Source organism: Sus scrofa, chromosome 10, assembly GCF_000003025.6.
Source record: "Sus scrofa isolate TJ Tabasco breed Duroc chromosome 10, Sscrofa11.1, whole genome shotgun sequence".
In the NCBI taxonomy this organism is placed as follows: Eukaryota; Metazoa; Chordata; class Mammalia; order Artiodactyla; family Suidae; genus Sus; species Sus scrofa.
The window spans coordinates 43,901,464-43,929,441 of NC_010452.4; the positions used below are offsets into that span (position 1 = coordinate 43,901,464).

Below are 27,978 nucleotides of genomic sequence, written 5' to 3' on the forward strand. Positions count from 1 at the left end.
AGGCTAGGGACTGAACCTGTGCCACAGCTGCAGCCTGTGCCTCGACTATGGCAATACTGGACCTTCAACCTCCTACACAACCAGGGGACTTGCTACCTCGAGTCTATTAATATAGTCACCGAATAGTTTGATGCATCTTCATTTTTATTAAAATTGATCACAATTCCTACTTCCAGATATTCTACAACTTAAGGGGAAAGAGTATTACAGCTGCTGGCAGGGAGTACAAGTTGAATTAACATAGTTTTAGGAAGAGGATTAAACCTATCTTTTGTAAGACAGGCATCTCACAAGATAAATATGTGACCGGCTTATGCTATGTTACCAAAGGGGAAAATTCCCTGAAAGCTTCTTCTGTATAAAAATTCAAGATGAAAACGGATCAAGCCATGTTAGGAACAGAATGAACATCAGCATTTTTGAGACTTGGTAACCTAATGCACATTGCTTGTTAAAATATTCAGCTGCAGGAGGAAAGATTAAAATGTAATGTAATAAAAGAAATAGCACCTTTTAAAATCAAGTTATCTAAAATGTAAGTTTGCCATATCCTGAACTACAAATCTCCGCATAAGACAGTTTGAAGAGGAGGTGGTAACACAAAACAAGCAATTTTGAAAAGTGTAATGGTACATGTTGACTGTGAATGCAAACAATACAGAACACTTAAAGCCAAAATTACACCTATATATCTACAGCAGGCGAAAAGTTCCTTTTCTTTTAAAGTCACATATTTAAGATTCTCTCTGAAACAGGTCAGGAAAGCAGCCTACCTTAATATAATGGGGGGGGAGGAATTTTTCAAAGATATACTTAATAATAAGCATTGTGAGAATATCTTCAGTGTTCCTTTCTATTAAACACATAGAAGATTTATTATAAGACTTTTTGCTATTTAATGGAATTCGGAATAAAATGAGTCTATTTCAGAGCATACCCTAAAGCTTTTTGTTACCTAAGTACCATAAAGGGATTATCATAAGATGGTTTTTATTAAATGATGCCTCGGTATAGAGCAGCCTTTTAAAGCCAGAGTTCTGAATGTAACAGACCCAACGTGACCATCAAACCCAATGTAGTGTCTTTTTTTTTTTTTACAAATCAGGCCAAGTATATACTTACATCCTTTCTAACCCATTAATATCCCTGTAGTTGAGAAGGCTGACCTCGAGTAGTTAATTCAAATCAAAACGCAATCGTTTAGCAGTATAAGTAATTTCTACGGCCTAAACATATTTCTAAAATATATTTTCCAATTGTGACACCTACCTGAATATTTTTGTATATAGCTACCTTATCTATATCAAAGGATTTACCATAGCAAATTAAGGCCATGTTTCCAAAAACTGTTATTAATCAAAATATGACTTTATAACCAAAAAACTGTTATTAATCAAAAATATGAGACATAGATCTTGAGTTCAAGAAATACCAATACATTATTAATAACTGATTATAATTCTGTGTTGAGTTCCATTGATAAATATCACATAAATATCACTGGCAGGCACCATAATGTTAAATCATTAAACTAATTTCGAAGTATTGATTTAAAAAGCTTTGCACGTACATTGCAAAAAATTGAGTAATTTTTTTTTGAAGTTTTCTTCTTCTAGGTAATACATCCAATTATTTTTTTAATGATCATCACCTACCTAAGAGTTGATAATAAAGACTTGCATCGTTCTTGTAGAAAATGGACCTAGTCACAACAAGGAGAAAGATACAAGCCAATACCACGTGTTCCAAGGAAGAGTTTAGTAAATAATACAATCCGCAATATTTCATGAAGCTGTTTATTCTTGTTATTAAAACTTGGACTCAATCCTGGTTATTCCAGAAAAAGCACCTTGTTGTAGGGATCATTTAATCATCCTTTTCAACAATCACTTCTCCGTGAAGCACCTTTCTCCTCTGACGTAACATATGGAAGTAGAGTTGTGGAAACACTTGATTGAAAAAAAAGAAAACAAGGAACATAAGCTCCTGCTGGAGATTTTTTACACTGGAGACACTTAAGTATGGTAAGCTTTCAGGGCCAACACTCAATATACTATGGCTCCTCCTCAAATATTTATAGGACTCAGAACAAGAGAACAAATGGGAAGTCTATGTATTACAGGACTAATCTTTTTTTTTTTTTTTTTTTTTTTTTAGGGCCATACCCACAGCATATGGAGGTTCCCAGGCTAGGGGATGAATCACAGCTACAGCTGCCGGCCTACACCACAGCCCACGGCAACACCGGATCCTTAACCCACTCAGTGAGGCCAGGGATTGAACGCACAACCTCGTGGTTCCTAGTTGGATTCATTTCCACTGCGCCGTGACAGGAACTCCCAGAACTACACATTTTAATGCTATTAACTGTCATGGTTTTTTTGTGGGGGGGTTTTTTTTTTTTGGTTTTGCTTTTTGGTTTTTTAATTTTACAACTGCACCTGAGGCACGTGGAAAGTCCTGCAGCTGTAGCAACACGGGTCCTTTAACCCACTGTGCACCGAGTGGGAATTCCTGTCAGGGGTGGGGTTTTTTTTTTTTGCAAACAAACATTTTGATAACTATACGTTCATAATGACCTAGAAGGCCATGTCTGAATTTAGAATTCCATTAACTCTTGGGAACACTGTGCCAGAATGTTCCAGCACCAGATGAGCTGCTCCACCTGGCCCCCTTCCCTCTGTTTTATTGGCTGTCCTGGACCACGAGGGGTCTCATGGACATCTGTGCAGATATCTGAGCTCACATGGCCCAGTGTCATCCATCCCCTCCACAAACAGCTGCCCCCTGGCCACCCCTCGATCTCAGGAATGAGTACACTGGTGACACAGCTGATCGGGGCAGAGAGCTATGTAGTCCCCAGCTGTACCCTCAGTGCCAGCTAGGTAGCAAATGTCACGGTCCCAGGTTTCCAGATTTGAAGGCAGGGGGTGGCCCTGTGTGGAGGGGTAGTCAGTGGCAAGACAGAACAGGGCTCTAAAACAAGGCCCAGAGCAGAGTTCCATGGTGGCTCAGCGGCAACAAACCCAACTAGTATCCATTAAGGATGCCGGTTTGATCCCTGGCCTCGCTCAGTGGGTTAAGGATGTGGTGTTGCTGCAAAGCTGTGGTGTGGGTCTCAGATAGGGCTTGGATCCTACGGGGCTGTGGCGTAGGCTGGCAGCTGTAGCTCTGCCTGGGAACTTCCAAATGCTGCACATGCGGCTCTAAAAGGCAAAAAAATTAAAATAATAAAAAATAAATAAAACAAGGCCTACAGCAAAAGTCTTTATGGCTGGGCATAAGGGTAGTCTGTTGTACATGAACACAAATGAATATGTATTAGGTCAGTTTGACAAATGCTCATCTGCCAAGTCAAATTATCTTGAGCCAATTTGAACTAGTATTTTTCTTTTTTGGCCACCTCAGTGGCATATGAAGTTCCTGGGCCAAGGATCGAATCCAAGCTGGAGCTGCGACCTATTCCACAACCTATGAGCCATGCCTGATCATTAATCCACTGCACCACAGCAGGAACTCCTGAATCAGTATTTTAAATTATAGGGTTGGAGCTCTCGTTGTGACTCAGCAGTAACGTACCTGACTAGTACCCATAATGACTTGAGTTCAATCCCTGGCCTCACTCAGTGGGTTAAGGATCCAGTGTTACCGTGAGCTGTGGTGTAGGTCACAGACACGGCTCTGATCCTTCACAGGCCAGCAGCTGCAGCTCCGATTCGACCCCTAGCCTGGGAACCTCCATATACCGAGGGTGCAGCCCTAAAAAGACACACACAAAAAAATTATAGGGTAAATGCTGGTGGATGAACAAATTAACATCAGCTAGAAACAATTTAAGGGTAAAAGTATCTCTGAAAATGATGACCAGAAGAACCAAAACCCAAAGAACTTAAGGAAAAAACAAGCTTTGAATATTTTTGCCTAGGCAACTGTGGATAACTGTTTTTAGAACAGAGCTCAAATGGGGCCAAAATGCATACAGGCTTTTATTTTTTAAGTAGGTACTGTTCATCTTGATAAATGGAACCATCATATTACACCTAAAGGCCTAACTATTTTCAGGCCACAAGTACCTAAAGCTGACTGATGATTTTTCGCAACTATCTCTATGACATACTGAGTAGTTTAGCAGAAGTATGGACTTGACTTCAAACCGTGACCTTATTTACTAGCAGAGTGACTTTTAAGCAATTCACTTAACCTCTCTAATCCGTCATGTGCCCATTAATAAATGAGAACAAAGAGCACTTCTTCTGAGTAAGAAAATAAGTGCTCAACCCACACCTTTATACTTGTAATTAGCAAAGGATTTAATAAGCAAACTAAAATGAGCTGCTATTTCTATAATACTAATAATCAGTTGGAAAACATCCCATTAGCTGACTGATCCTCCAGCAAGTGGGGCCTGATAAACGGAGACGCTGCCACTGGCAAAGGCTGGTCTCCATCTCCCAGGACTCCTGAAAACACACAGTCACAAGTTACTGGTTTGATGGTTTCAAGCCATGATCTGGGGCCCTGGTTTCCACAGGGATGCCTCAGGGGTTGCGAGGAAGCAGGAGACCCAATACCCAAACGTGTAACAGTGATGTGCCAGACAGTGGAGCAAGGCCTGGCTCTGCTCAAGGTGGGGCTGCCATTCACTAGATGTTGGGAGAAGGAGGAAGAAAATCTAGTGCTCTGGGTACCCGTCCCCGAGCCCTCCTGAACCAGCCGTGCTGGATGGCAGGATGAGAGACAGGCGAGATGGGGGAAGATGAGGGGAATAAAAACACTATATGACCATCACGTCAAGTTTGACTTTTGGAAAAGATGGAAAGGAGGAGGTCTCAGGAGTTGCCTTGTGGTGCAGGAGACTAAGGCTCTGGCTTTGCCACTGCTGTGTATCGAGTTGCTGCTGTGGCATGGGTTCAATCCCTGGCCTCAAAACTTCTGCATGCCATAGGCATGGCCAGAAAAAAACAAAGGGCGAGGTCCCAATGAATGGCCAAATTTTATACTTATCCTCTTTCGATGAAATATTTTACATTCTGTCAATGTTGATTTTAGATTCTATTTTCTTTAACAGATTTGATTTTCTTTAATAGACTTTAGGTTCTATTTTCTTTTCCATTTTCTTTAATCCCCCATTGAACTCAGAGTCTCTAATTTTATCGAGAAGGCCAAATGACAGCCGTATTTTGTCTTCATGTGCCCTGCTAATGATTATCTACATTTGACCTAAGAATATACCAATGTGGGTATATAAATAGAGTGAAGACAGCCTCACCAATTCATTTCAACTACTGCAAGGTGATGAGAAATTACTGAAGAGGCTGAGTTATTCAAAATATTTTAAGAAAAACAGCTTATTTATTATTTTCTAGTACATAAGATAACACAGATAAGACTGAAGAGTCCTCCTAGGTGATTTTTCCAAGGATGAGCTTAATGAATAGACAGAAATGACCTCAGATTTTCTTGGATAACATGTTTATATTCAGATACATGATTTTAAATGCTTTTAAAGAATTCACTGACACATACTCTATCTTTTCCTTTTTTTTTTTTTTTTTTTCCGCCCCTTTTATGGCTGTGCCTATGACTTAGGAAAGTTCCCAGGCGAGGGGTGGAATCAGAGTTGGGACTGCAGGCCTATGCCACAGCCACGGCAACACCAAATCCAAGCTGCATCTGCGACCTACACCCCAGCTTGCAGCAATGCCGGATCCTTAATCCACTGAGTGAGGCCAGGGATCGAACCCGCATCCTCATGGAGACAACTTCAGGTTCTTAACCGCTGAGCCACAACTGCAACTCTCTCTTTTCTTTAAAAACATAAATCATACTAAGCTTATTTGTAAATGAATCAAGAAGGTGATCATTTGTGTACTCGTTTACTTACCTATTTTCTCACAACTCGCCCTTCAATTATTTCAAATTATAAATATATGTGGGACTGAACAGCGGTTTGGACGTATTTGTAAGACATTTTTCGTTTATGATTTGAGCGTTGTATGACATCTTTCAAAAAACTTTCACAGTGCGTGCTAAATGGAAGTACTAACAGATACATACTTACATGGTATATAGGAGACCATGGTTATCAGAAGAAAGTAATAGTAGTCAAAAGAGACATTGTATTTATTAGGAAGTCTTATTGAGAACATTCCCGTTTTCTTCACATATGGTAAGGCAGCGTATATCGTTAGAAGTTCACCAGCAACTCCAACAGGATATAAGATGATAAAAAAATTATATCTGGAGAAAGAAAATAAATAATGGATTTTATATCATTGTTCTTTTGCTACCACTGTATTTAAGTTTAAACATTCTCCTTCCTATACATATTTAGAGTAACCTCACATTAAGAAGGTTTTTTCCTTTAATCATTCACTTACTAATTTAATTATCATCATTTTTTTTTCCTCATAGCAGTTTCCAATTTAAATGCAAGATTTTAATAAAGGAGGAAGTAAAAGTGCTTTCCAGGACTGAAACAGCTATACATTTTTAAAATGTATGTGCGGTTTTTTAAGTATGATGAAGGGTACAAGTACTGTAAATATTCTGTTGTATTGTAAATGTAAGTATTATAAGCTACTGTAAAGGTAACTTCTTTGACACCTGGAATCACACTGGCTGATTTTTTTTTTTCCCCTGCCACTAGTCAAATGTTGATCAAATGGTGTGTTTTTAAAGGGGCAGTTAAGGGAGTTCCCATCGTGGCTCAGCGGTTAATGAATCCAACTAGCATCCATGAGAATGCAGGTTCAATCCCTGGCCTTGCTTAGTGGGTTAAGGATCCGGAGTTGCCATGAGCTGTGGTGTAGGTCACAGACATAGCTCGGATCCCGCACTGCTGTGGCTGTGGTGTAGGCGGCTGCAGCTCCGATTCAACCCCTAGCCTGCGAACCTCCATATATGCCATGAGTGAGGCCTTAAAGACAAAACGACAAAAATATGATATAAAAATAAATAAAAGGGCAGTTAAAATCCTAATTGTACAGTTAAATCTTGAGATTGCCAAAGTGGTTCTTTTGAGGCATTTGGAAAACCCTCTGTGATGACTAATTAAAGGAATGCCTATTTTATTTTACTTTTTTATTTTTAGGGCCACACCTGTGGCACATGGAAGTTCCCAGGCTACGGGTCAAATCAGAGCTGCAGCTGCTGGCCTCCACCACAACATGCAGCAACGCCAGACCCTTAACCCACTGAGCGAGGCCAGGGATAGAACCTGCATCCTCAAGGATATTAGCTGAGTTCTTAACCCATTGAACCACAATGGGAATGCCAAAGAATGACTATTTCAAGAAAACTGATAAATCACCTGGAGCATCACTTACTACTAATGAACAAACCATCGAAATCTGCTTTCATGACAAAACAAAGAGGAGTCGTTTCCTGAACCTGCACACAAAAGGAATCTTAGTTTGCTTCAAAGAGAGCTGAGAGAGTTGTCTTTCAAATCCAGATCACGGTCGGTTTGTTCGTGTGGACTGTGGATGGTTCTCTGGCACAGACTGGGCCAGGCACCACTTCCACCTACAGTGAGAGGAATGCTGTGCAAGTGTCCACTGATGTCCAGCAGGACGGCCTTGCCTCAAGCGCCCAAGGCAAAAACATTTCTACATCAAAGAAAAACAGTTTTCTCCAAGTCAGCCCCTATATAACAATTGCCACAGAAAAATAAGGTCAAAATTTTGGTGGAAAAAGAAAGAAATCAGAAGTTCCCACTAAGGCTCTGCGGGTTAAGAACCTGACATAGTGTCCATGAGGATGTGGGTTCGATCCCTGGCCTTGCTCAGTGGGTTAAGGATCCAGCATTGCCATAAGCTGCAGCATAGGTCACAGATACGGCTCAGATGCAGGGTTGTTGTGGCTGTGGTGCAGACCACAACTGCAGCTCCAATTCAGCCCCTGGCCTGGGAACTTCCATATTCCACAGGTATGGCTGTAAAAAGAAAAAAAAGAAAGAAAGAAATCAAATTGAGCTGTATTTTATTTAATCATTTTGTTAGGATGAAGACATAAAGAAAAGCCATATGTGTCAGTGTGGCAGAAATTTGGAGACAACTTAAAAACCACCTTATTCGGGAGTTCCCATTGTGACTCAGCAGTAACAAGCCCAACTAGTATCCATGAGGATGTGGGTTGGATCCTTGGCCTCGCTTAGTGGGTTAAGGATTCAGCATTGCTGTGAGCTGTGGTGTAGGTCGCAGATGCAGCCTGGAGCCCACGTTGCTGTGGCTGTGATGTAGGCCAGCAGCTACAGCTCTGATTTGACACCTAGCCTAGGTAGGAACTTCTATATGCTGCAGGTATGGCCCTCAAAAAAAAAAAAAAAGACCAAAAAAAACCCCACCTTATTTCTAAGTGCCAAGGATAATGCAAGGATAAGAGCCGACAGAGGGGGACAGAATTATTTGCCAAAACAGATTAACTAGTAGAGAAAGAAGAATGATCTTTTTCCTCTTCCTCTGTACCCTTTCCTGCCTTGAGTGTGTTACCTGCTTTCTTACCAGCCTTGGGTAGGTATGTGTACGTCATTTAAGGCAATCTTTCCCAATTTTGATTTCTGACCTCAACTTAAAATCACATAACTGAACACTTTATATTCCCTTGTCAAGTAAAACAACTTATTAAGTGTTTTTTAACCTGATGTAATTCTCAGATGATTTTTTTTTTCTTGGTAGAATGGTTTTTTAACCAAAAAAAAAAAAAAAAAAATTGCCCTTAGAATAAACTAAGTTAAAGTCTTTTTTTTTTTTTTTTTTTTTGGTCTTTTTGCTATTTCTGGGCCGCCCCTGCAGCATATGGAGGTTCCCAGGCTAGGGGTCGAATCGGAGCCATAGCCACCAGCCTACGCCAGAGCCACAGCAACTCGGGATCCGAGCCGCATCTGCAACCTACACCACAGCTCACGGCAACGCCGGATCGTTAACCCACTGAGCAAGGGCAGGGACCGAAACCGCAACCTCATGGTTCCTAGTCGGATTCGTTAACCACTGCGCCATGACGGGAACTCCGAAACTAAGTTAAAGTCTTAAAGACAGTGATTATTTTTAATGAAGTGGAAAAAGATTATATAATTTGACTTTATTTGCATTTTAAAAAGGCTATATGTCACCATTTCTCAATGTTCTGATGACAGCATTAAAGAGTCACTACCTATTCTGGAAAAGATACGAATCCTCACAGATTCCTAATGATAAATAACAAAAAAAAAAAAAAAAATGTTTTGGCTTCACCTATAACATGTGGAAGTTCCTGGGCCAGGGATCGAACCCATGCCACAGAAGTGACCTTAGCCACAGCAGTGACAACACTGGATCCTTAACTGCTAGGCCACCAAGGAACTCTCAAAGTTTTTTGAAGGGGGTGCATTTTTTAAATTAAAAGGGAAATCAATATGAAAACATAACAGTTACAATTATCTATTTAGTTGGCTTTTCTAAGAACACTTTTGGCATGTAAATAGAATCAAAGTATATTCAAACCATCACAGTAGGGCAACTATTTATAAATACAGAACCATTTTTTTTTTTTTTTTTATAAATCACAGCTGAAGCTTTATTTATTTTTTTTTCTTTTTTTTTTTTTGTCTTTTGTCTTTTGTTGTTGCTGTTGCTATTTCTTGGGCCGCTCCCGCGGCATATGGAGGTTCCCAGGCTAGGGGTCGAATCAGAGCCATAGCCACCAGCCTACGCCAGAGCCACAGCAACGTGGGATCCGAGCCGCGTCTGCAACCTACACCACAGCTCACAGCAACGCCGGATTGTTAACCCACTGAGCAAGGGCAGGGACCGAACCCGCAACCTCATGGTTCCTAGTCGGATTCGTTAACCACTGCACCACGACGGGAACTCCTACAGAACCATTTTTAAAGAGAATTTTTATTTGAAAATAGCTTCAACATTTGAACATAAACACAAATGTTATTTTAGGTCATTGAATAGGGTTGGTAAATATAAAATGATTGAGATTTTTAAGATTTTTGACATTAAATATAATTATTCATAATTGTGATTAATGATTACAGACATGACGTGATGGGTTATGTTAATCTATGCATTTCAAAGTTGAAACATCTTATAGTAACCTGTTTAACATGAAGGCCATTGACAAAGGATTTCTAACAGCAAATCTAAACATGCAGTGGTAGGGTTGTGAGTTTTCCAGAAATTCAAAACATGCAAATGCATTCTAAAAGGCATTTAGAAAGTATTAAAGACCATTATCCTCCGCAAACAGATTTTATAAATACAGCAAATAAAAAGAGACTATGTCATGAATTAGTATTTTCAAAGGTGCTAGAGGTTAGAAAGACGGAGGTCTTGCAAAATGGCCTTGAGAGGCATTCTAGAATCAGAATCCAGCTACAGTCTAAACACCTGGTCTTGCCAAACACCCAACTGCTAAGAGTGATTAAGTTTCCAAGAAAATTAAAACTAACTACATACTTATAAATGGTAGTGCAACCTTCTTGTGACAGACAGTATATTTAAGCTCAAATTATTATTATTATTATTTTTTTTTTGTCTTTTTGTCATTTCTTGGGCCACTCCCACGGCATATTGGAGGTTCCCAGGCTAGGGGTCGAATCAGAGCCGTAGCCGCCAGCCTACGCCAGAGCCACAGCCACAAGGGATCCGAGCCACGTCTGCGACCTACACCACAGCTCACGGCAACGCCGGATCCTTAACCCACTGAGCAAGGCCAGGGATTGAACCCGCAACCTCATGGTTCCTAGCTGGATTTGTTAACCACTGAGCCACGACGGGAACTCCCTAAGCTCAAATTATTTTAAAGCGTCTTGTTATATACAAAATGGTAAACTGCACATGTCTAAAAAGTAGCTAGAGAATATTTAAAAGTTTAAAAGGATACATAATTAGCATCATTTGCTAATCTAGACAATTTAAAAGGTTTCTTTCTTTTTTTAATTTTCTGGCCACGCCCATGGTGTATGGAAGTTCCCAGGCCAGGGGCCAAACCCGTGCCTCCACAGTGACCTGAGCAACTGCAGATGGATTCTTAACCCACTGTGCCACAGTGGGAACTCCCAAAGGTTTCTTTTTCTTTTTGGTTTTACTTACATATAGAAATTTATTATATTTGCACATGTATAATATAGGAGTTACTAAAAAAGGAGTAGTCACTTAAGAAAAAGTCTTAGGCTTTATTAATTCATGGGGATCAAAACCACCAGTTATGAATTACCTTTACAGGTTAGCTATGTATTCATATAAATATCAGAGTTTTAACAAATAACAGAAATACGGCTCTAGCATTGTTTTTAATATCACAAAGCAGTATATTTATGACATTAGAAAATGTTTGCAAAGAATCTAAAATAAACTAGCAATAGAGAACTTGCTCAATCATACTACAGACTATGAGTTAGCTAGATTTAAAATACCTGAACTGTTTAAAAAAAAAAAAAAAAACTCCAATATGTGAACAAAAATCAAGTATCATGTCATCTTATTTATACCTATAAAAACTCACATCTGTGTATGCACATTGCTGTTAATAAGAAAAAGTCTGGGAGTTCCTGCTGTGGCTCAGCAGGTTAAGAACCCAATATAGTCTCTGTGAGGACGAGGCTTTGATCCCTGCTCTTGCTCAGTGGGTTAAGGATCCGGTGTTGCTGTAAGCTGTGATACAGGTCGCAGATGCGGCTCAATCTGGTATTGCTATTGCTGTGGGCCACATCTTAGGCCAGCAGCTGCAGCTCTGATTCGAACCCTTGCCCAGGAACTTCCATATGCTTCAGGTGTGGCCATAAAAAGAAAGAAAGGAAAAAAATATCTGGATGGGTAAACTCTCAACTTTTCTCTCCAGGGGAAGGGAGCGGGGGGATCAGGTAGGAGCACTGCTACATTCTTCTGTCTTGTATGAGGTTTTTTTCACCATGATAACATATTTCGGTAGCTTAACAAAAAATTTAAAGAATGGAGTTCTTGTTGTGGCTCAGCAGGTTATGAACCCAACTAGTATCTATGAGGAAGCAGGTTCGATCCCTGGCCTCGCTCAGTGTGTTAAGCATCCAGTGTTGCCATGAGCTGTGGTGTAGGCTGCAGATGAGGCTTGGATCCCACATTGCTGTGGCTGTGGTGTGGGCCTGCAGCTGCAGCTCTGATTCAACCCCTAGCCCAGGAGCTTTCATATGCCGTGGGTGCAGCGCTTAAAAGAAAAAAAAAAACTTTGGAAAGAAAATAATTGAGGTCCATCAGACAAAACGCCTTATTTGAGGCCCAGAATTTATTTAATATAATTCCACAAATGTATATCGTTCTTTCGAAGAAACATGAATCACCAATCCAGAGGTTATTTAAGGACACGAATATAAATGATCTGGCATCGATTTCACTTGAGATATATACTAATATGACTCCCCTCTGGTTACTAAATTAAGCCTTTAGAATGCAAGTTATATAACTGCAAGTATCCCACACAGCAGCCTCCTGACAACACGGGGCTAAGACAAAGCCGACTTCTCTGTGTTAGCTCAGCACACAGAACATGCACACGCAGGACCGTGAGCAACTGAACTGCAAGGCATCGCCACCTGGCCCATTTAATGAAGTACGGCAAGTGGTCGAGAAGACTGAATGTGTAGAAGGAATAGCGAGTGATCTCTGTCACCGTCCACGCGACCAGAAAGAGCACCACACTCTCCTCATTCTGGATCTGCAGAATTACAGAGAAAGCCACAGCGTCCTTTAACCTTGAGCTTCTTTCCACGAAGATACTTCCTTTTCATTATTTACCATGTGCCGTGCATGTATGAAGGAGCGTTAGGGCTGGACAGATCCCTGCAGGGCACAGAGAACTCTACCCAATAGTCTGAGATAACCTATGTGGGAGAAGCATCTGAAAGAGAATGGAGGTGTGTCCATGCAGAACTGAATCACTGTGCTGTACAGCAGAATGATCACAACCTTGCAAATCAACTATGCTTCCCTAACGCTTTTGAAAATGAAAAACAAACAAAAAAAACCCATAATGCGGTCATTATGACATACATCTTTATAAACAGGCAATTTAAACACATCCTATGCACAGGAATGGTCAAATTTTTACTGGTTTCTCTCTCTCACCCTTCACTCCAGCCAATAACTCAACCATCTCAGGACAGCATCAGCCCCTCAAAAGCAGCAGGGAAATAGTCTGACCCTTAGACTTTTCTAGCAGTTGTCAAATCACACCCATCCGACTGTGGCACTTACCCCTGACCCACCCCCTCCCCTCCGCTCTGCTACCCCTAAGTGCAGTCAGGATCCTATCATCTCTCATGCAGACTCTTGTCACAGCTCCTACAAGCTCTCCAGCCTTTAGTCTCTCCAGAGATAGAAGTTTTCTCTTAAAAGCAAAACAAAGGAAGCAGGAGTTACCACTGTGGTTTACTGGGTTAAGGACCTGATGTTGTCTCTGAGGATGCAGGTTCAATCCCTGGCCTCACTCAGTGGGTTAAGGATCCATTGTTGCCACAAGCTGTGGTGTAGGTCACAGATGCGGCTTGGATCCAGTATTGCCGTGAAAACAAAACAAAAAGCAAACAAAGAGGAGTTTCTGTTGTGGCTCAGTGGCTTCAGAATCCAACTAGTGTCCGTGAGGATGTCGGTTTGATCCCTGGCTCGGATCTCGAGTTGCCATGGCTGGGGCGGAGACCGCAGCTGCAATTCGACCCCTAATCGGAGAACATCCATATGCTGCAGGTGTGGACCTAAAAAGGAACAAAAGGAAAAAGCAAACAAACAAAAACACAATCAGAAACTGTCAATCCCAGGATTTAAAAGCTCCATTGCGTATCCAGAGAAAGAGGCAAAGCCCTCCCATCTGAGCATCCTCCAGGATCTCTAGAATTTGAGCTCAGAAATCTTCTCGTGCAATGACTCATCCTGACGCTCACCCACCACTTCCTTCTGGTGACACTCAACTTTGTATTATTTCCCAAATATGCTCTGAATGTCTGTGTCTTCACACATGCTGTTCCCTCTCATTTTTTTGTTTGTTTGTTTTTATTTTGTGGGGTCTCTCCCACAGCACGCAGAAGTTCCTGGGCCAGGGATAAAACCCACACCACAGTTGTGACCTGAGCCACAGCAGTGACAACACCAGATCCTTAACCCACTGAGCCACCAGGGAACTCTATTCCCTCAAATTAGAATGCTACTCTCAATACTCCCCACAGAAAACCTGTCCCATCTTCAAAGATCCCACTAAAACATCACACCCTCTGGAAAACTTGTTCCAAATGCCTCCTCTCACTCTAAGTAGTTACTAGCTCACCTTTCTTGTTCTCACAGTACCGTGTTTATATCTGTATTATAACACTAGCTGATTTCTCTTTTTCTCAATTGAAGAATAGTTGATTTACAGCACTTGCCAATTTCTATTACATTGTGTCTGCCTAACTCCTGCCTATCTGCCAGGGCTCATCGAATACATTCCTTCCTTGGGGAAGCCTTCCTTTGCTCCCCAAGTCAGGCCACGGCCCCTGCTTGCTTACTGCAATCCACATGGGTCTCTTGTGGCAAAGCACTAACACTAATGTAATCAAACAATTATTTCTGCAACAACTTATTCAGCAGCTCTCCAGAGTACAGGCTCCACAGGTGGGACCCATATTTATATTACGAACAGCCAGGTTCCCAGCACCGTGTCATGCACAGAATAGGTGCATGATTTGTATGTGTTAAATGATTCAATATCCATACAGAGGCACTCAACAGTCAGTGTCTGTAACAGCTAAGACTGCCTCACTCCTTTCTGTAAACCCTGAAGGCAGGACAGTGCCAGGTGTATGGGATGCACTCAATAAACACTGGCTGGATTAATTAAAAAGGGTGGAAAGGTGCCACTGAGACACCATTGTTGGATTAAACAGTAATATTAAGGCAGAGATCTCCCGCAGCATCAAAAAGAGCAGAAGGACCTTTTTTTTCATGGGGACTAGTCACCCATTAGCTTCCCTTTAAATTTTTTCTTTTTTTCTCTTTTTCTTTTCTGGGCCACACCCACAACATGTGGAAGTTTCCAAGCGAGGAATCTAATCAGAGCTGCAGCTGCAGGCCCACACCATAGTCATAGCAACCTGGGATCTGAGCCATATCTGCAACCTAGGCCGTAGTCTACAGCAACACCAGATCCTTAACCCACTGAGCAAGGCCAGGAATTGAACCCACATCCTCACAGTTCTTAACACGCTGAGCCACAAGGGGAACTCCCCTTTAAGTTCTTTAAACCAGTTAATGTTGTGTATGCTGTCCTATCTTTCTTCTTGCTCGGTCTTCAGACTCTTTGTGGTCCTAGCCTGCCTATTATTCTCATTCACTCTCTGGAACAATGTCCCTCTTGCTCCTTTTTATTCTGGCCCCACCCAGAGCATGTGGGAATTCTTGAGCCAGGGCACCAGAGCAGTGACCATGCTGGCTTCTTAACCCACGAGGCCACCAGGGAACTCCTGGGACTGTGTCTCTTTTATTGTATGTATCTGTTCATGTTGGATTCCTGCTTCTCAACAACCGAGCAGGCTGAATAAAGAGCCTGGCTCTCCGTAGGCCATGTGCTCACTGCTGTTTGTGTGGCATCACTGGTTAGGGACCAGGTGGGTGGAGTAAGGTGAATGAAAGATACTAGTCGGGAGGACTAAACTGTGGAGGAGTAAGAGGGCAGAAGGTCGGCCATCTGTCCCCACACAGACAGGAGGCCCGTGGGTCCAGCAGGCAATGGAAGGGAGATGAGGTATTATCCCAAGCAGAGAGGATAAAAAAGGCATCTGAAAAAATGGGAAGGAGGCCAGAGAGCTGTCCTCAAGTAGACAGGAGACTCCAGAGGCTGTCAAGAAGGTCAGAAGGGCCACGTGGGACATGTTTCTGTCATGAGTTTCCAAGGCCCAATGACTTGACAGAGGAAGCATGGTGTTTGTCTGCCTAAAAGGGTTTAAGCCATTAATTAGACCCAGGTCTGGCTCCTGTCATGCCTCAATAAGTACCAAGCTTATTTTTCTCCAAGTTCCTTAACCCTTCTCACTTTTCGTGTAGCTTTTTCCGTTTGTTCAGATCTGCAGAACCTCCTTAACTTTGTAGGTTTGTGGCTAAAACACTCGATACTAAATGAGGAAAAACTAAACTGTTTATACTGACAACTTCAACTGCATAACCAGAGAGAATACACATAACTTCAACAGAAAAAAAAAGTGTTCGAAGTTTCCCTTGTGGCTCAGCGGGTTAAGAACCTGACTCGTATCCATGACGATGCAGGTTTGATCCCTGGCCTCGCTCAGTCGGTTAAGGATCTGGTGTTGCCTTGAGCTGTGGCATTGGTCGCAGACGCAGCTTGGATCCAGCTGCAGCTCTGATTTGACCCCTAGCCCAGGAATTTCCACATGCCACAAGTACAGCCCTTAAAAAAGAAAAAAAGAAAAGAAAGTGTTTGGTTCACCATCTGATGGAATAGGAACACTGATTTTCAAAACTGGGAAACCCCAGAGGAGAAGATATTATGGCTAGAAAATGCCAATTTTTAGTTCCGCTTGTGTTTCAAAGCCATTCACTACCAATGCACTAAATCAATGGACCACTGCACTGAAATCCAAAGCCCATCCTTCTTTATCCAAGGATTCTGCTCCCTGAAGAGCAGCAAGGTAGTATTTTGGACTCCTGCTGATAAGAAAGCTTTCCTGCAGGCTCAAGGAGAGAAAGGGTCATGTCACTTACTGGTTTTATACTGTGAGTAACGAGCCACACCATAAAGATCCTTGAACTCACTTGGACCCCAACCACAAGCACAGAAGTAGGTACAATTCCTTAAAGAGAAAAACAAGTCAACGGCTGCCCTAGGTGCAATCTATGCCAAAAACAGAAAATGAATCAAAAACTTACCAATAAGACAGTGGACTATCTGTAAGCAAATAAAAAATAAAATCATATGTCAATAGCATGCAATTTAAAATAAACCCCTGTCATCACTGGTTTTAATGAATCCAAGGGGGTAACTAATCAGCAAAATAAGATTAATTTTGCTCAACACATATACTTTCAAATAACTATGACAGTGATAGAAAAACAGCATTAGTGAAAACTTACCTCAAGCAAGGCAAACGTCTGGAAAAATTTAAGTGTCTTCTGAATGCTTTTATATAAACCTACGTGTGTTCCTTTTTCCATATAGAAACGTACCATGGCAATAGCTAGTACCAACCACCTAGGAAAAATAAAAGTATTTTATAAAGTTCTATCCAAATGAAATTCTTTGGATCTTCCTGAAAAGAAATACCTTAATTGTAATAACGCTTTTTTTTTTTTTCTGTCTTTTTGTCTTTTAGGACTGTACCTGCAGCATATGGAGGTTCCCAGGCTAGGGATCTAATCTGAGCTGCAGTTGCCAGCCTGCACCACAGCCACACCCACTCAGGATCCAAGCCACATCTTCGACCTACACCACAACTCACAGCAATGCCGGATCCTTAACCCACTGAGCGAGGCCAGGGATCAAACCCGAAACCCCATGGTTCCTAGTCAGATTCGTTTCCACCGCGCCACAATGGGAACTCCAAAAACATGTACGTCTTATTATGCTCTCAGTTCATTATTCTATTTTAAAAATCCATAGGAAGAAATGAAAAATAATTTTTACATTGACTCTTTCAGGGAATAAACAGAACATATTCAAGACCAAGTGCATATAAATGTCAAACAATGTCCATTGTATTTTTGGTTTCAGCAGATAATCCGACAGACTGAAGAAATAAGTTTCTGTACCAAAGATGAAGTTATGATAAAGCATTTAATTATTACATAAAGATTTCAGGTAAAAAGCTGTGTGTATAAATATGTATTTTATACAAACACATACTATATAATAATACGTAACTATAAGTAAAAAATTACATGTAATTATAAGTAAAAATGTGTATAAATATATATTTTATACAAATACATAGTATGTAATTATATGTCATATAAGTAAAATATCAATTATAATTAATTATTAATTAAAATTTTTATAAATTTTCACTAAATAAAAACAATTGCAGTGCCACAGAAGGGACACATATGGAAAGTCAGACATAAGCCTACTTTTTTTTGTTTGTTTGTTTTGGTTTTTTGGTTTTTTTAGGGCCACAACTGAAGCACATGGCAGTTCCCAGGCTAGGGGTCAAATCGGAGCCACAGCTGCCGGCCTACACCACAGCCACAGCAACACCAAATCTGAGACACATCTGCGGCTTACACCAAGGCTCACGGCAATGCCAGATCCTTAACCCAATGAGCGAGGCCAGGGAGTGAACCTGCGTCCTCATGGGTACCAGTGAGATTTGTCTTCCATGACGGGAACTCTCAAGCCTGCTTTTAGAGTTTGTTTCTTCTGGGGAGAGTTAACGGTATTATCGCCATATTCAGTCTCCCTCCAGGCTCCAGCCTGAGCTGTTTCCTTTGCGGGGTCTGGCCTCCCACCCTGTCAAGGGGCATCCTTCCCTCTTCCACTTTACCTCCTTCATATGGTGGACTCCTTTCCCCTGTTCAGAAAAGGGGGGTCAAGCGGAGTGAGAGACTAGCCTTAGTCCCTAAGCCTCCAGAAAGCCCTCCCAACCCTACCCTTTTACCTGAAAAAATGAGTATCAGCCCCTATGTGCATAAACGGAAAGGCGTGTGCTGCCACCTAAATGTCATTCCCCAGAGAGGGGACAGAACACCACCTTTTGGCAACATCTCATCTCTTAACTTTTGCTATGACATCCCCCCGCCCCTTGGTTTTGTCCTATTCTACACTTTTATTCTGTGTTGAACTTGCTGCTTTTTTTTTTTTTTCCAGAAAAGATGACATTGCCCCAAGAGCCAAAAATAAATCGGAAATGACAGACTCACAGACGTAGAGAACAGACTTGTGGCTGCCAAGGGGGAGGGAGGAGGGAGTGGGATGGAAGGGGAGTTTGGGGCTGGTAGATGCAAACTATGCCATTCAGAATGATAAGCAGTGAGGTCCTACTGTAGAGCCCGGGCAACGATGTCAAGTCTTGCGAGAAGGACTGTGATGGAGAATTGAAAAAAAAGGAATGAATATATGCCTATGACTGAGTCACACTACTGTACAGCAGAAATTGGCACAACACTGTAAATCAACTATACACTGATAAAAAAATTTTTAAATAAAAGTTTGTTTTAAAACTAGTTGCAGCAGGGGAAAAGCAAGCAGGATATAGGATACAGCACAGGGATATACAGCCATTGTTTTGTAATAACTTTAAATGGAGTATATTCTATAAAAATACTGAATCACTTATATTGTACACCTGAAACCAATATAATATTGTAAATCAACTATAGTTTAAGTTTTTTTTTTAAAAAAAAAAAGAGGGAGTTCCCGTCGTGGCGCAGTGGTTAACGAATCCGACTAGGAACCATGAGGTTGCGGGTTCGGTCCCTGCCCTTGCTCAGTGGGTTAACGATCCGGCGTTGCCGTGAGCTGTGGTGTAGGTTGCAGACGCGGCTCGGATCCTGCGTTGCAGTGGCTCTGGCGTAGGCCGGTGGCTACAGCTCCGATTCAACCCCTAGCCTGGGAACCTCCATATGCCGCCGGAGCGGCCCAGGAAATAGCAACAACAACAACAACAAAAGACAAAAAGACAAAAAAAAAAAAAAAAAAAAAGAGTTCATTTTAAGAAAAAGTACACATGCCCTCCCATTTCAACTTAAACTTGTACATTAAATGCAGATGCTGTTCTGTGAATTAATGGTGCTTAAAACACAAGCTACACCTGTGGAGACCAGCCTTCTTACCCTAGTAGTGGATCTCTAAAAGTCTGATGAGAGATAATTTTTTTTCTGGTCTCCACTGCAATTACAAAAGCACTCTGAAGTTCAAAAAAGTTGTATCACCTGTAACTTTTAAATATCTTGAATAATACACCCATGAAATTGAATAGCTACCGCAGGCTTTTAGAATCAGTGGTCTCCAAAGTATCTAGGTTAAGTGGATTTCTGAATTCTACAATTATTATACAGTTTTAACTTTTTAATTAAAGAGCACTCATAAAATAGACCCATGACTTAAAGGTGCCCACAAAGAAACAACTGGTGAAGGGTGAGGAAGATGCAAACTCGATAGAAAAGTAAGAAAATGACAGAATGGCACTTCAACCCTGGAAACCTCTTCCTTAGCACATAAGGAGGTAAAACAACAATGACTTTCTAGCAAGATAGGAAAAGAAATTAGGTAAATGTCTTAAACTATCACAAAGAGCTTTGAAACGCAGAAGTTTTTTGTTTTGGGTTTGGTGGGGTTTTTTTTGTGTGTGTGTGTGTGTCTTTTTAGGGCTGCACCCACGGCATATAGAAGTTCCCAGGCTAGGGGTCGAATCAGATCTGCAGTTGCCGGCGTATGCCACAGCCACAGCAACAGCAACACCAGATCTGAGCTGCCTCTGCAGCCTACACCACAGCTCGCAGAAATGCCAGATCCTTAATCCAATGAGTGAGGCCAGGATCGAAGCCATATCCTCATAGATCCTAGTCAGGTTCCTTACCACTGAACCACAACGGGAACTCCAAAATGCAGAAATCTTAAACGATAATAACAACAATGATAACAAGTAGATTTCCCGACTGCTTTCAATGTTCTGGATACTGTTCCATATGTATATTAAGCATATTAATATTTCATTTTCATAATAACCCAATAAGATGTTGTAATTCACATTTTCCATACACTTGTCTTTTCTTTGAGGCAAATCCAAATCAGATTCTTACAAAAGATCAATTTGAGAGGTGATTATTAACCTACCAAAGAATTCATCAAAATATTCATGTAGATGGCAAGGTTTCTACATTTTTTCAAAAGCATGATATAAAAATCCATGGATTATAACAGTATAACAAATTACAGTGTTGTTCCATAGGTGGCAGTATTGTACCAACTAGTACTGTATTAGGCTAATATCACTACTAACCTGTTGGAAATAAAAGAAATTAACACTCTGGGGTTAGAAAGGACCATGGAGGAGTTCCCCTCATAGCTCAGTGGATATGAATTCAACTAGCATCCATGAAGGCAAAAGTTCGATCCCTGGCCTCGCTCAGTGGGTTAAGGATCAGGTGTTGCTGTGACCTGCAGTATAGATCACACATGTGGCTCAGATCCCACGTTGCTGTGACTGTGGCATAGGCCGGAGGCTACAGCTCCAATTGGACCCCTAGCCTGCAAACCTCCATAAGCCACAGGAGCGGCCCTAAAAAGACAAAAGACAGAAAAAAAGAAAGAAAAAGAAAGGACCATGGAACCATCTATGCTAACCTTTCATGGGCTTTTCAGTAGATACAGACTGTAGCTAATCTGAACTCATCAATGCTCCCTTCATCCTAAACCCTCTAACACAAAGGGTCAAAATTAAAGTCTCTCTTGAGGGCTCTGCATTTGGCTAACTTTGAACTTCCTACATCCATAAGTTTAGAAATTATAATTTTAAAAATTTCCAAAAGCAACTGGAGCTTCTATAATTAGGAATTCTTTTCTGGAAAGTTTTTTTTTTTTTTTTTAATTTTAAACATGCCCGCACTGTTGATTACCCAAATCTGAACCCACATAGACAATTTCAGTCCTTGAGAAAATACTCTCTTTGGAGGAGTTCCAGCTGTGGCATAGCAGAAACAAACCCCACTAGTAGCCATGAGGATGCAGGTTTGATCCCTGGCCTCGCTTAGTGGTTCAGAGATCCAGCACTGCCATGAGCTGTGGTGTAGTTCACACGCCTGGCTCAGATCCTATGTTGTGTTGCTGTGGCTGTGGTGCAGGCCAGCAGCTACAGCTCAGATTGGACCCCTAACCTGGGAACCTCCATATGCCACAGGTAAGGCCCTAAAAAGACCAAAAAAAACCTTTTTTTTATAAACAACTTCCTTTAGGTTTTGTTTTTTGTCTTTTTAGAGCCACACCTGCAGCATACAGAAGTTTCCAGCCTAGGGGTCCAATGGGAGCTGTAGCCGCCGACCTACACCACAGCCACAGCAATGCAGGATCTGAGCCACATCTGTGACCTACACCACAGCACTCGGCAATGCAGGATCCTTAACCCTCTGAGCTAGGCCAGGGATCAAACCCACACCCTCATGGACACTAGCCGGGTTCGTTACCAATGAGCCACAACGGGAACTCTGATGCTCAGTGTTCTTAATCTCTAGAGAAACACAAGTTACAATCACAATGCGAGAACACAGACACCTCTTAGAAAGTATAACATTAGGATGAGTGACCTCACCAATGGTTGGTGAAGCTGTGTGGCAACCGGAAAGCTCATTCACCTCCCGTGGGGATGGGGAATGGTACCAGCACTTTGGAAAACAGTTTGGCAGTTGCATAAGAAATCAAGAACGTAAGAGCTCCCATCGTGACTCAGGGGTTAACGAACTCGACTAGGATCATGAGGATGTAGGTTCAATCCCCGACCTCACTCAGTGGTTAAAGGATCTGGCATTGCCATGAGCTGAGGTATAGGTCGAAGACGAGGCTCAGCTGTAGCATTGCGGTGGCTGTGGTGTAGGCTGGCAGCTGTAGCTCCGATTCGACCCTGAGCCTGGGAACTTCCATACACAGCAGGTATGGCCCTAAAAAGCAAAACAAACAAACAAAGACTGTGACTATTGTATGATCCAGCCTTTCTACTCATAGGTCTTTACACAAGGAAAATGGAAGTACACGTCCATATGAGACTTGCACACGAATGCTCACAGCTTTGTCAGAGCCCCAAACTGCAAAGAACCCAAAGAACCCAAACGTCCCATCAGTAGATGTAGATAAGTGGATAAACAAGCTGTTCTAGATCCATCCATACGTGGATCTCTCCTCCTTGGGAATAAAATACAAGTCTATTGCTTGACATTGAGAAATGTATGTACCTGAACCTTGGGTATGGTGCTCTGATAATTGACACCCTGTATACTATGAGAATATTAGCTTCTCTCTGCAAGAAGCACATCATTAAATTAACCACTAGGAAGAGGAGTTATTTTTAACATGTACTGTATGTCAGGCACCCTGCTGACTACTTCCTATCCACTAATTTTTTTTCTTTTTTTTTTATGTCCACATCTGTGGCATATGGAAGTTCCCAGGCTGGAGATCAAATCAGAGCTGCAGCCGCTGGCCTACCCCACAGCCACAGCGCTACCAGATCCGAGCTGCCAAACGCACACCCTCATAGACACTATGTTGGCTTCTTAATCCACTGAGCTGCAACAGGAACTCCCGTGTCTTTATTCCTTGTAATAATCTAGCAAAGTAGCTGTTTTGTTCCAGTGTAACAGATGAGAAAAGCCAGGGTCAGAGAGGTAATGGAACTTACCTGAGGTTACCTGGCTGAAAAGCAGTGAAACATGACCTTCCATCAATACCTTCCCCGAATGTTTGCAGGTTAGCACCCAAACATGTGAGCAAGCAAGCCAAGCCTTTGCCATACACCAGGTAATTCATCTGTCTGCCTTCCCCACCTTACACTTCAGGCCCGTTTGTTCTCACCCAACAGCATGTCAAGCAGTGTCACATCTCTGGGGCCCCAACTCATGGTTTCCTCATGCCTGCCTCGTAAATCCTACTCATCCTTCAAAGCCCAGCTGGAACCTGATGGTCTCCCCCACGAAGCTTTCTCCCCACCTGTCTGACCTGACATCGCTGCGAAATCCTTATTCCAGTCTGTCTTTTTTGGCAATCTATAAGTGCCCCGGGGAAGGCTCTGCCAAGGACAGCGCCTGAAAGATTTATCTTCTGTCTCTCACTTGCCCTAGGACAAGGTACTTAGCACATGCGGGCTTCAAATGTGTTTGTTGCCTACAAAACAGAAACAGACTGGCAGCCTCAGAGAACAGACTAGTGGTTGCCAAGGGGGAGGGAGGAGGGAGTGGGATGGACGGGGAGTTTGGGGTTAGCAGGTGCAAACTATTCCATTTAGAATGCATAAGCAATGAGGTCCTGCTGTACAGCCCAGGGAACTACAGCCAATCTCTTGGGATAGACCATGATGAAAAATAATATGAGAAAGGGAATACACATGACTGGGTCGCTTTGCTCTACAGCAGAAATTGGCCCAACATTGTAAATCAACTATACTTGAATAAAAAAATTTGCCTTCGTTGAGAAACAAGAGAGAGAAATGCTCCCTTTCCTAGTCAAGCATCTCCTATGAACAAGCACCATAAAAGCCTCACATCCTTGAAATTACATTATTACTTAATTAAATTAATTACATGCTGTAGCTCTACTGTGGGAATTCACTCTAAACAACTAATTCCAGAGAAACAAATACAAGCAAAATGTCAATAGAGGCAGGAGTCATGCCATTACTGCACCTTCACCCTAAATAGTCTTATGTAACCATGAAAGAGTGTAATTATTATATCTGTGCAGAAATATTTGGTGGAATAGGGAGTGAAAACAGAATATGCAATAGAGAAGATACTCTAACGACAATATGAAACAATGTACTATAATGTGCATTCACTCACCCAAGAAATATTTGAGTGCTTCATGGAGCTGACACCGTAAATGGGGACGCAGATGACAAGCAACAAGATGAATTAGTCAAATCCATTGTATGGTTACACAGGAATCAGCGCGATGGAGAAAATAAAGCAAGCGAGGGGGATAAAGAGTGTGTGGGTGCAGTTGCTACTGGAATGAAGATAGGCACGGAAGATCGGAGATATGAGTAAAAATCTGAAGGAAGTTTTACTCACATGAACAAGGTAAATCCAGGAAAAATGAAAGATCATGCTAAGCTTACAGAATGAAAGGTCATGCCAAGCTTACATGCTAAGCAAGATCTTTTTTACACTTAGGTCAAAATGTTTTTTGGGGGTTTTTTTGGGGTTTTTTTTGTTTTTGTTTTTGTTTTTGGTTTTTTTTGCTTTTTAGGGCCGAAGGGGCAGCACATGGAAGTTCCCAGGCTAGGGGTCCAATCAGAGCCACAGCCGCTGGCCTACGCCACAGCCACGGCAATGCGGAATCCAAGCCATGTCTTCGACCCAGACCATAGCTCACGGCCACCCAGTGAGGCCAGGGATCGAACCTACATCCTCATGGTTACTAGTCAGGTTCGTGTCCGCTGAACCACAACAGGAACTCCCAAAGTATTATTTCTTAAATATCATCTTATGGTTTTCAAAACGATCACAAAAAAAATCAATAAACCCTCCAAAGTTCTGCCAAAAGAGAAAAATGAAGCAAGCAAGTCAAATGGACAGAAAGAACCTCTGCTCCCCAAACCAAACATATGCTAAATGCACATGGCGTGGTGGCTGTGTCCCACTCTCAACGCCGCAACTTCGCCAGCCTCATCTGCCACCGCTCCCCAGCCCTCTGATTAAATTGGGAGGCTTTCTTGCATCTCATGCCTACCATCAGAATTCGTCTCACTTGAAATGTCTACCCTCTACATCGGCAAATCCTATTCCTTCTTCCAATCTCAAGGCCTTGAGAAAGCCTCCCAAGAGGCTCAGTTATATGGCTTATTCCATTTCCCTTACCTTTGCCTTTAAACAGAGATGAAAATGGCATGGGACCTTCTCGACACAAGAGGGAGACAAGTTTCGCGGGAGCAGTGGTTTGTGAGCCAGGGAGGGAAGGTTAGGGATGAAGTGAGGGAACATTTAAGTCCATTCCAGGTGGGGTAAGAGACCCAGAAAACTTCAAAGAGGTGGCTTGGTTAGAAGTCACCAGAGGACGACAGGGAATATTACCCAGAATGATTATCAGCCTGAGCAAAGATGGAGAGAGCCACGAAAACAAAATTGCATGGTGTTTTGAGGGCAGGGTGAGATATTGGAGATTTCAAAAGCAATAAAACTGGAAAGGGGAATCGGGGAGATAATGCAAAGAGCCTTGAAGGACAGACAGCCAAAAATCCCTTCCATTACAGCGGAGGTTAATGGGGTGTCACCCAAAGCTTTAAACCAGAGTTATGCATCGAGTCTCATTTTTTCAAAGGTAACCTGGCCTTCAAAAGGGAGAGTGTTCTGGAAAGGAAAGGGACAGCAGACCATTAATAAATGGCAGGTGTCCCCAAGTGTTTATTAATTGGATGAGATTAGCAGAGAGGAGAGGGAATTTTTCAGCCTCCAGGTTATCGAAAGGCTGCAGCACACAGTGTGTCTTCAACGGTTCTCCAGTAGCTCTGAATATATTAGTTTTCTCTTTCAAGATCTGTTGTACAGCACAGGGCTCTCTAATCAATATTCTGTGATAATCTTTATTGGAAAAGAATCTGAAAGAGAATGGATATAATACAACTGAATCCCTTTGCTCTACAGCAGTAATTAACACATTATAAATCAACTATACTTCAATAAAACTTCTTAAAAATCGCGAAATTTAATAGTGTAAAAAAGTAGTAGTATGGCTCCAGAGTCAGTCTGTCTGCGCTGAAATCCAAGTCTCACTCTTGCGGTTGTGTGAACTTGAGCAAGCTACTTAGCGTGTTTGTGCCTCAGTTTCCCATTCTACTAACTGTAATATCCTGCAGCCCTCAGAGGTTTGGAGAGGGTCAAAAATGTCCCTTACGTTTCAAGTAACAGACCCTGTGCCTGGCACACAGAATTTCCAATAAATGTTAATATTTTTAACCAACTATAATTAATATGAAGCACAAAATAGGTATTCAGTGCTGTGTCAAATCATTTACTAAATCTTTGTCAATCACCTTTTTCTACAAGCCCTAGAGAAGTTTAACTTCCCCCACATTTATACAAGTTAATAATAATTTCATGAGACAACAGGAAAATAACTTTTTTAAACGGCAATGCCATTTAGACACCGGAAAGCATTTTCCCAAGCAGGTTTTGAAAAGCGGTGGACCCAAGCCACTGTGAGAGCTCTTTGCAGTGATAGTCATTGTGTAACCTTAACTTGTAAGTCACACTCAAAGCCAGAAATAAAAGTACAGCCTATCTGTCATGGAGCCCTCAAGATGCTGGACACAAGTGCCATGCTCCGATAAGGTAGGGTTTTTGAAAATCGACCCAAGTAAGAAGCTGTCGGGCTCACTATTACTTAAAAAAAAAAAAAATGCGATGATATGAACCTTTAGGAACACTCTGCCCAGAGATCGGGAGCACAAGGAAATTCACTCCAGAGGCCAGGGGCCGAGGAAGCGGGTTTGGGCCACCGGCCGGGCAGCTTTGGGCTCCGGGGTGGCGGGACCCGGCGTTTGTGCACCAGGAGCTGCAGCAGCGGCGGCGCCCGGTGTGGCCGGGCCCGAGCCGCCTCCCCCGCGAGTCGGCCCCGCATTCCTGCCCGGGTCTATACTTAACCTCCGGCCCGCGCCCCGCGGCCGCCGCGCCACACCGTGCACCGTATTAGGCAATGCCCGGGAAGCAGGGCCCCGGCCCCCCCCGCCGCCCCCCGCGCGCCCCGCTCCGCTCCATTCAAGCCCGGCGACGGTGGCGGCGTAGGCGACAGCGCCCCTCCCCCACGGCCGCCACCCGCTCCCCGTTCCTACACCGCGACCACCCGGCCGCCCTGGACGCACGCGCACAGGCGCCCCCGGCCCGCTAGGCGACCCCTCCAGGGAGCCCAGCGCCCCACGCCGCCCCGCCGGCGGCCGGAGCGCGGAATGTCGGGGGGCAGCGGCGCGGGGAGGGCCCTTCGGGGCGCACGTACCCCGCGGTCATAGCGATGTTGTAGAAGGTGAGCCAGGTGGTGGCCAACAAGCCCAGGCGCCTCCTCTTGCCCGCGGCCTCCCTCTCCTCGCCGGCCTCGGAGGAGCCGCCGTTGGCGCCGTCCTCCTCGCTGGACGCCATGGTGGCCGCGCACCCGGGGGAGGTGGACGACAGGGGCAGGGGAGTGGGAGGGGGCCCGGCCGAGCGCGCCTCTGAAGCGCCGCCGCCCGCTGCCGCCGCCTCTGTCAGGCGCCCCATGTGCCGCGCGCAGGGGGCTCAGTGCCGCCAGCCCGGCCGCCCGCAGTGGGAGGGGCGGGCGCCCCCGGCCACCGCCCCGCCCCTC

General features: G+C 43.0%; 1 protein-coding gene across 1 annotated transcript; it reads right to left on the minus strand.

Moving 5' to 3' along the window:
• HACD1 (3-hydroxyacyl-CoA dehydratase 1) lies at window positions 127–27,978 on the minus strand. The gene is made up of 7 exons (XM_013980233.2): window positions 27,637–27,978; window positions 17,079–17,196; window positions 16,875–16,893; window positions 16,710–16,798; window positions 12,557–12,678; window positions 6,062–6,240; window positions 127–1,949 (listed from the first exon to the last, which is right to left on the minus strand). The coding sequence occupies exons 1-7, from the start codon at window positions 27,891–27,893 to the stop codon at window positions 1,867–1,869; spliced, it is 867 nt and encodes a 288-aa protein (XP_013835687.2). The 5' UTR covers window positions 27,894–27,978; the 3' UTR covers window positions 127–1,866.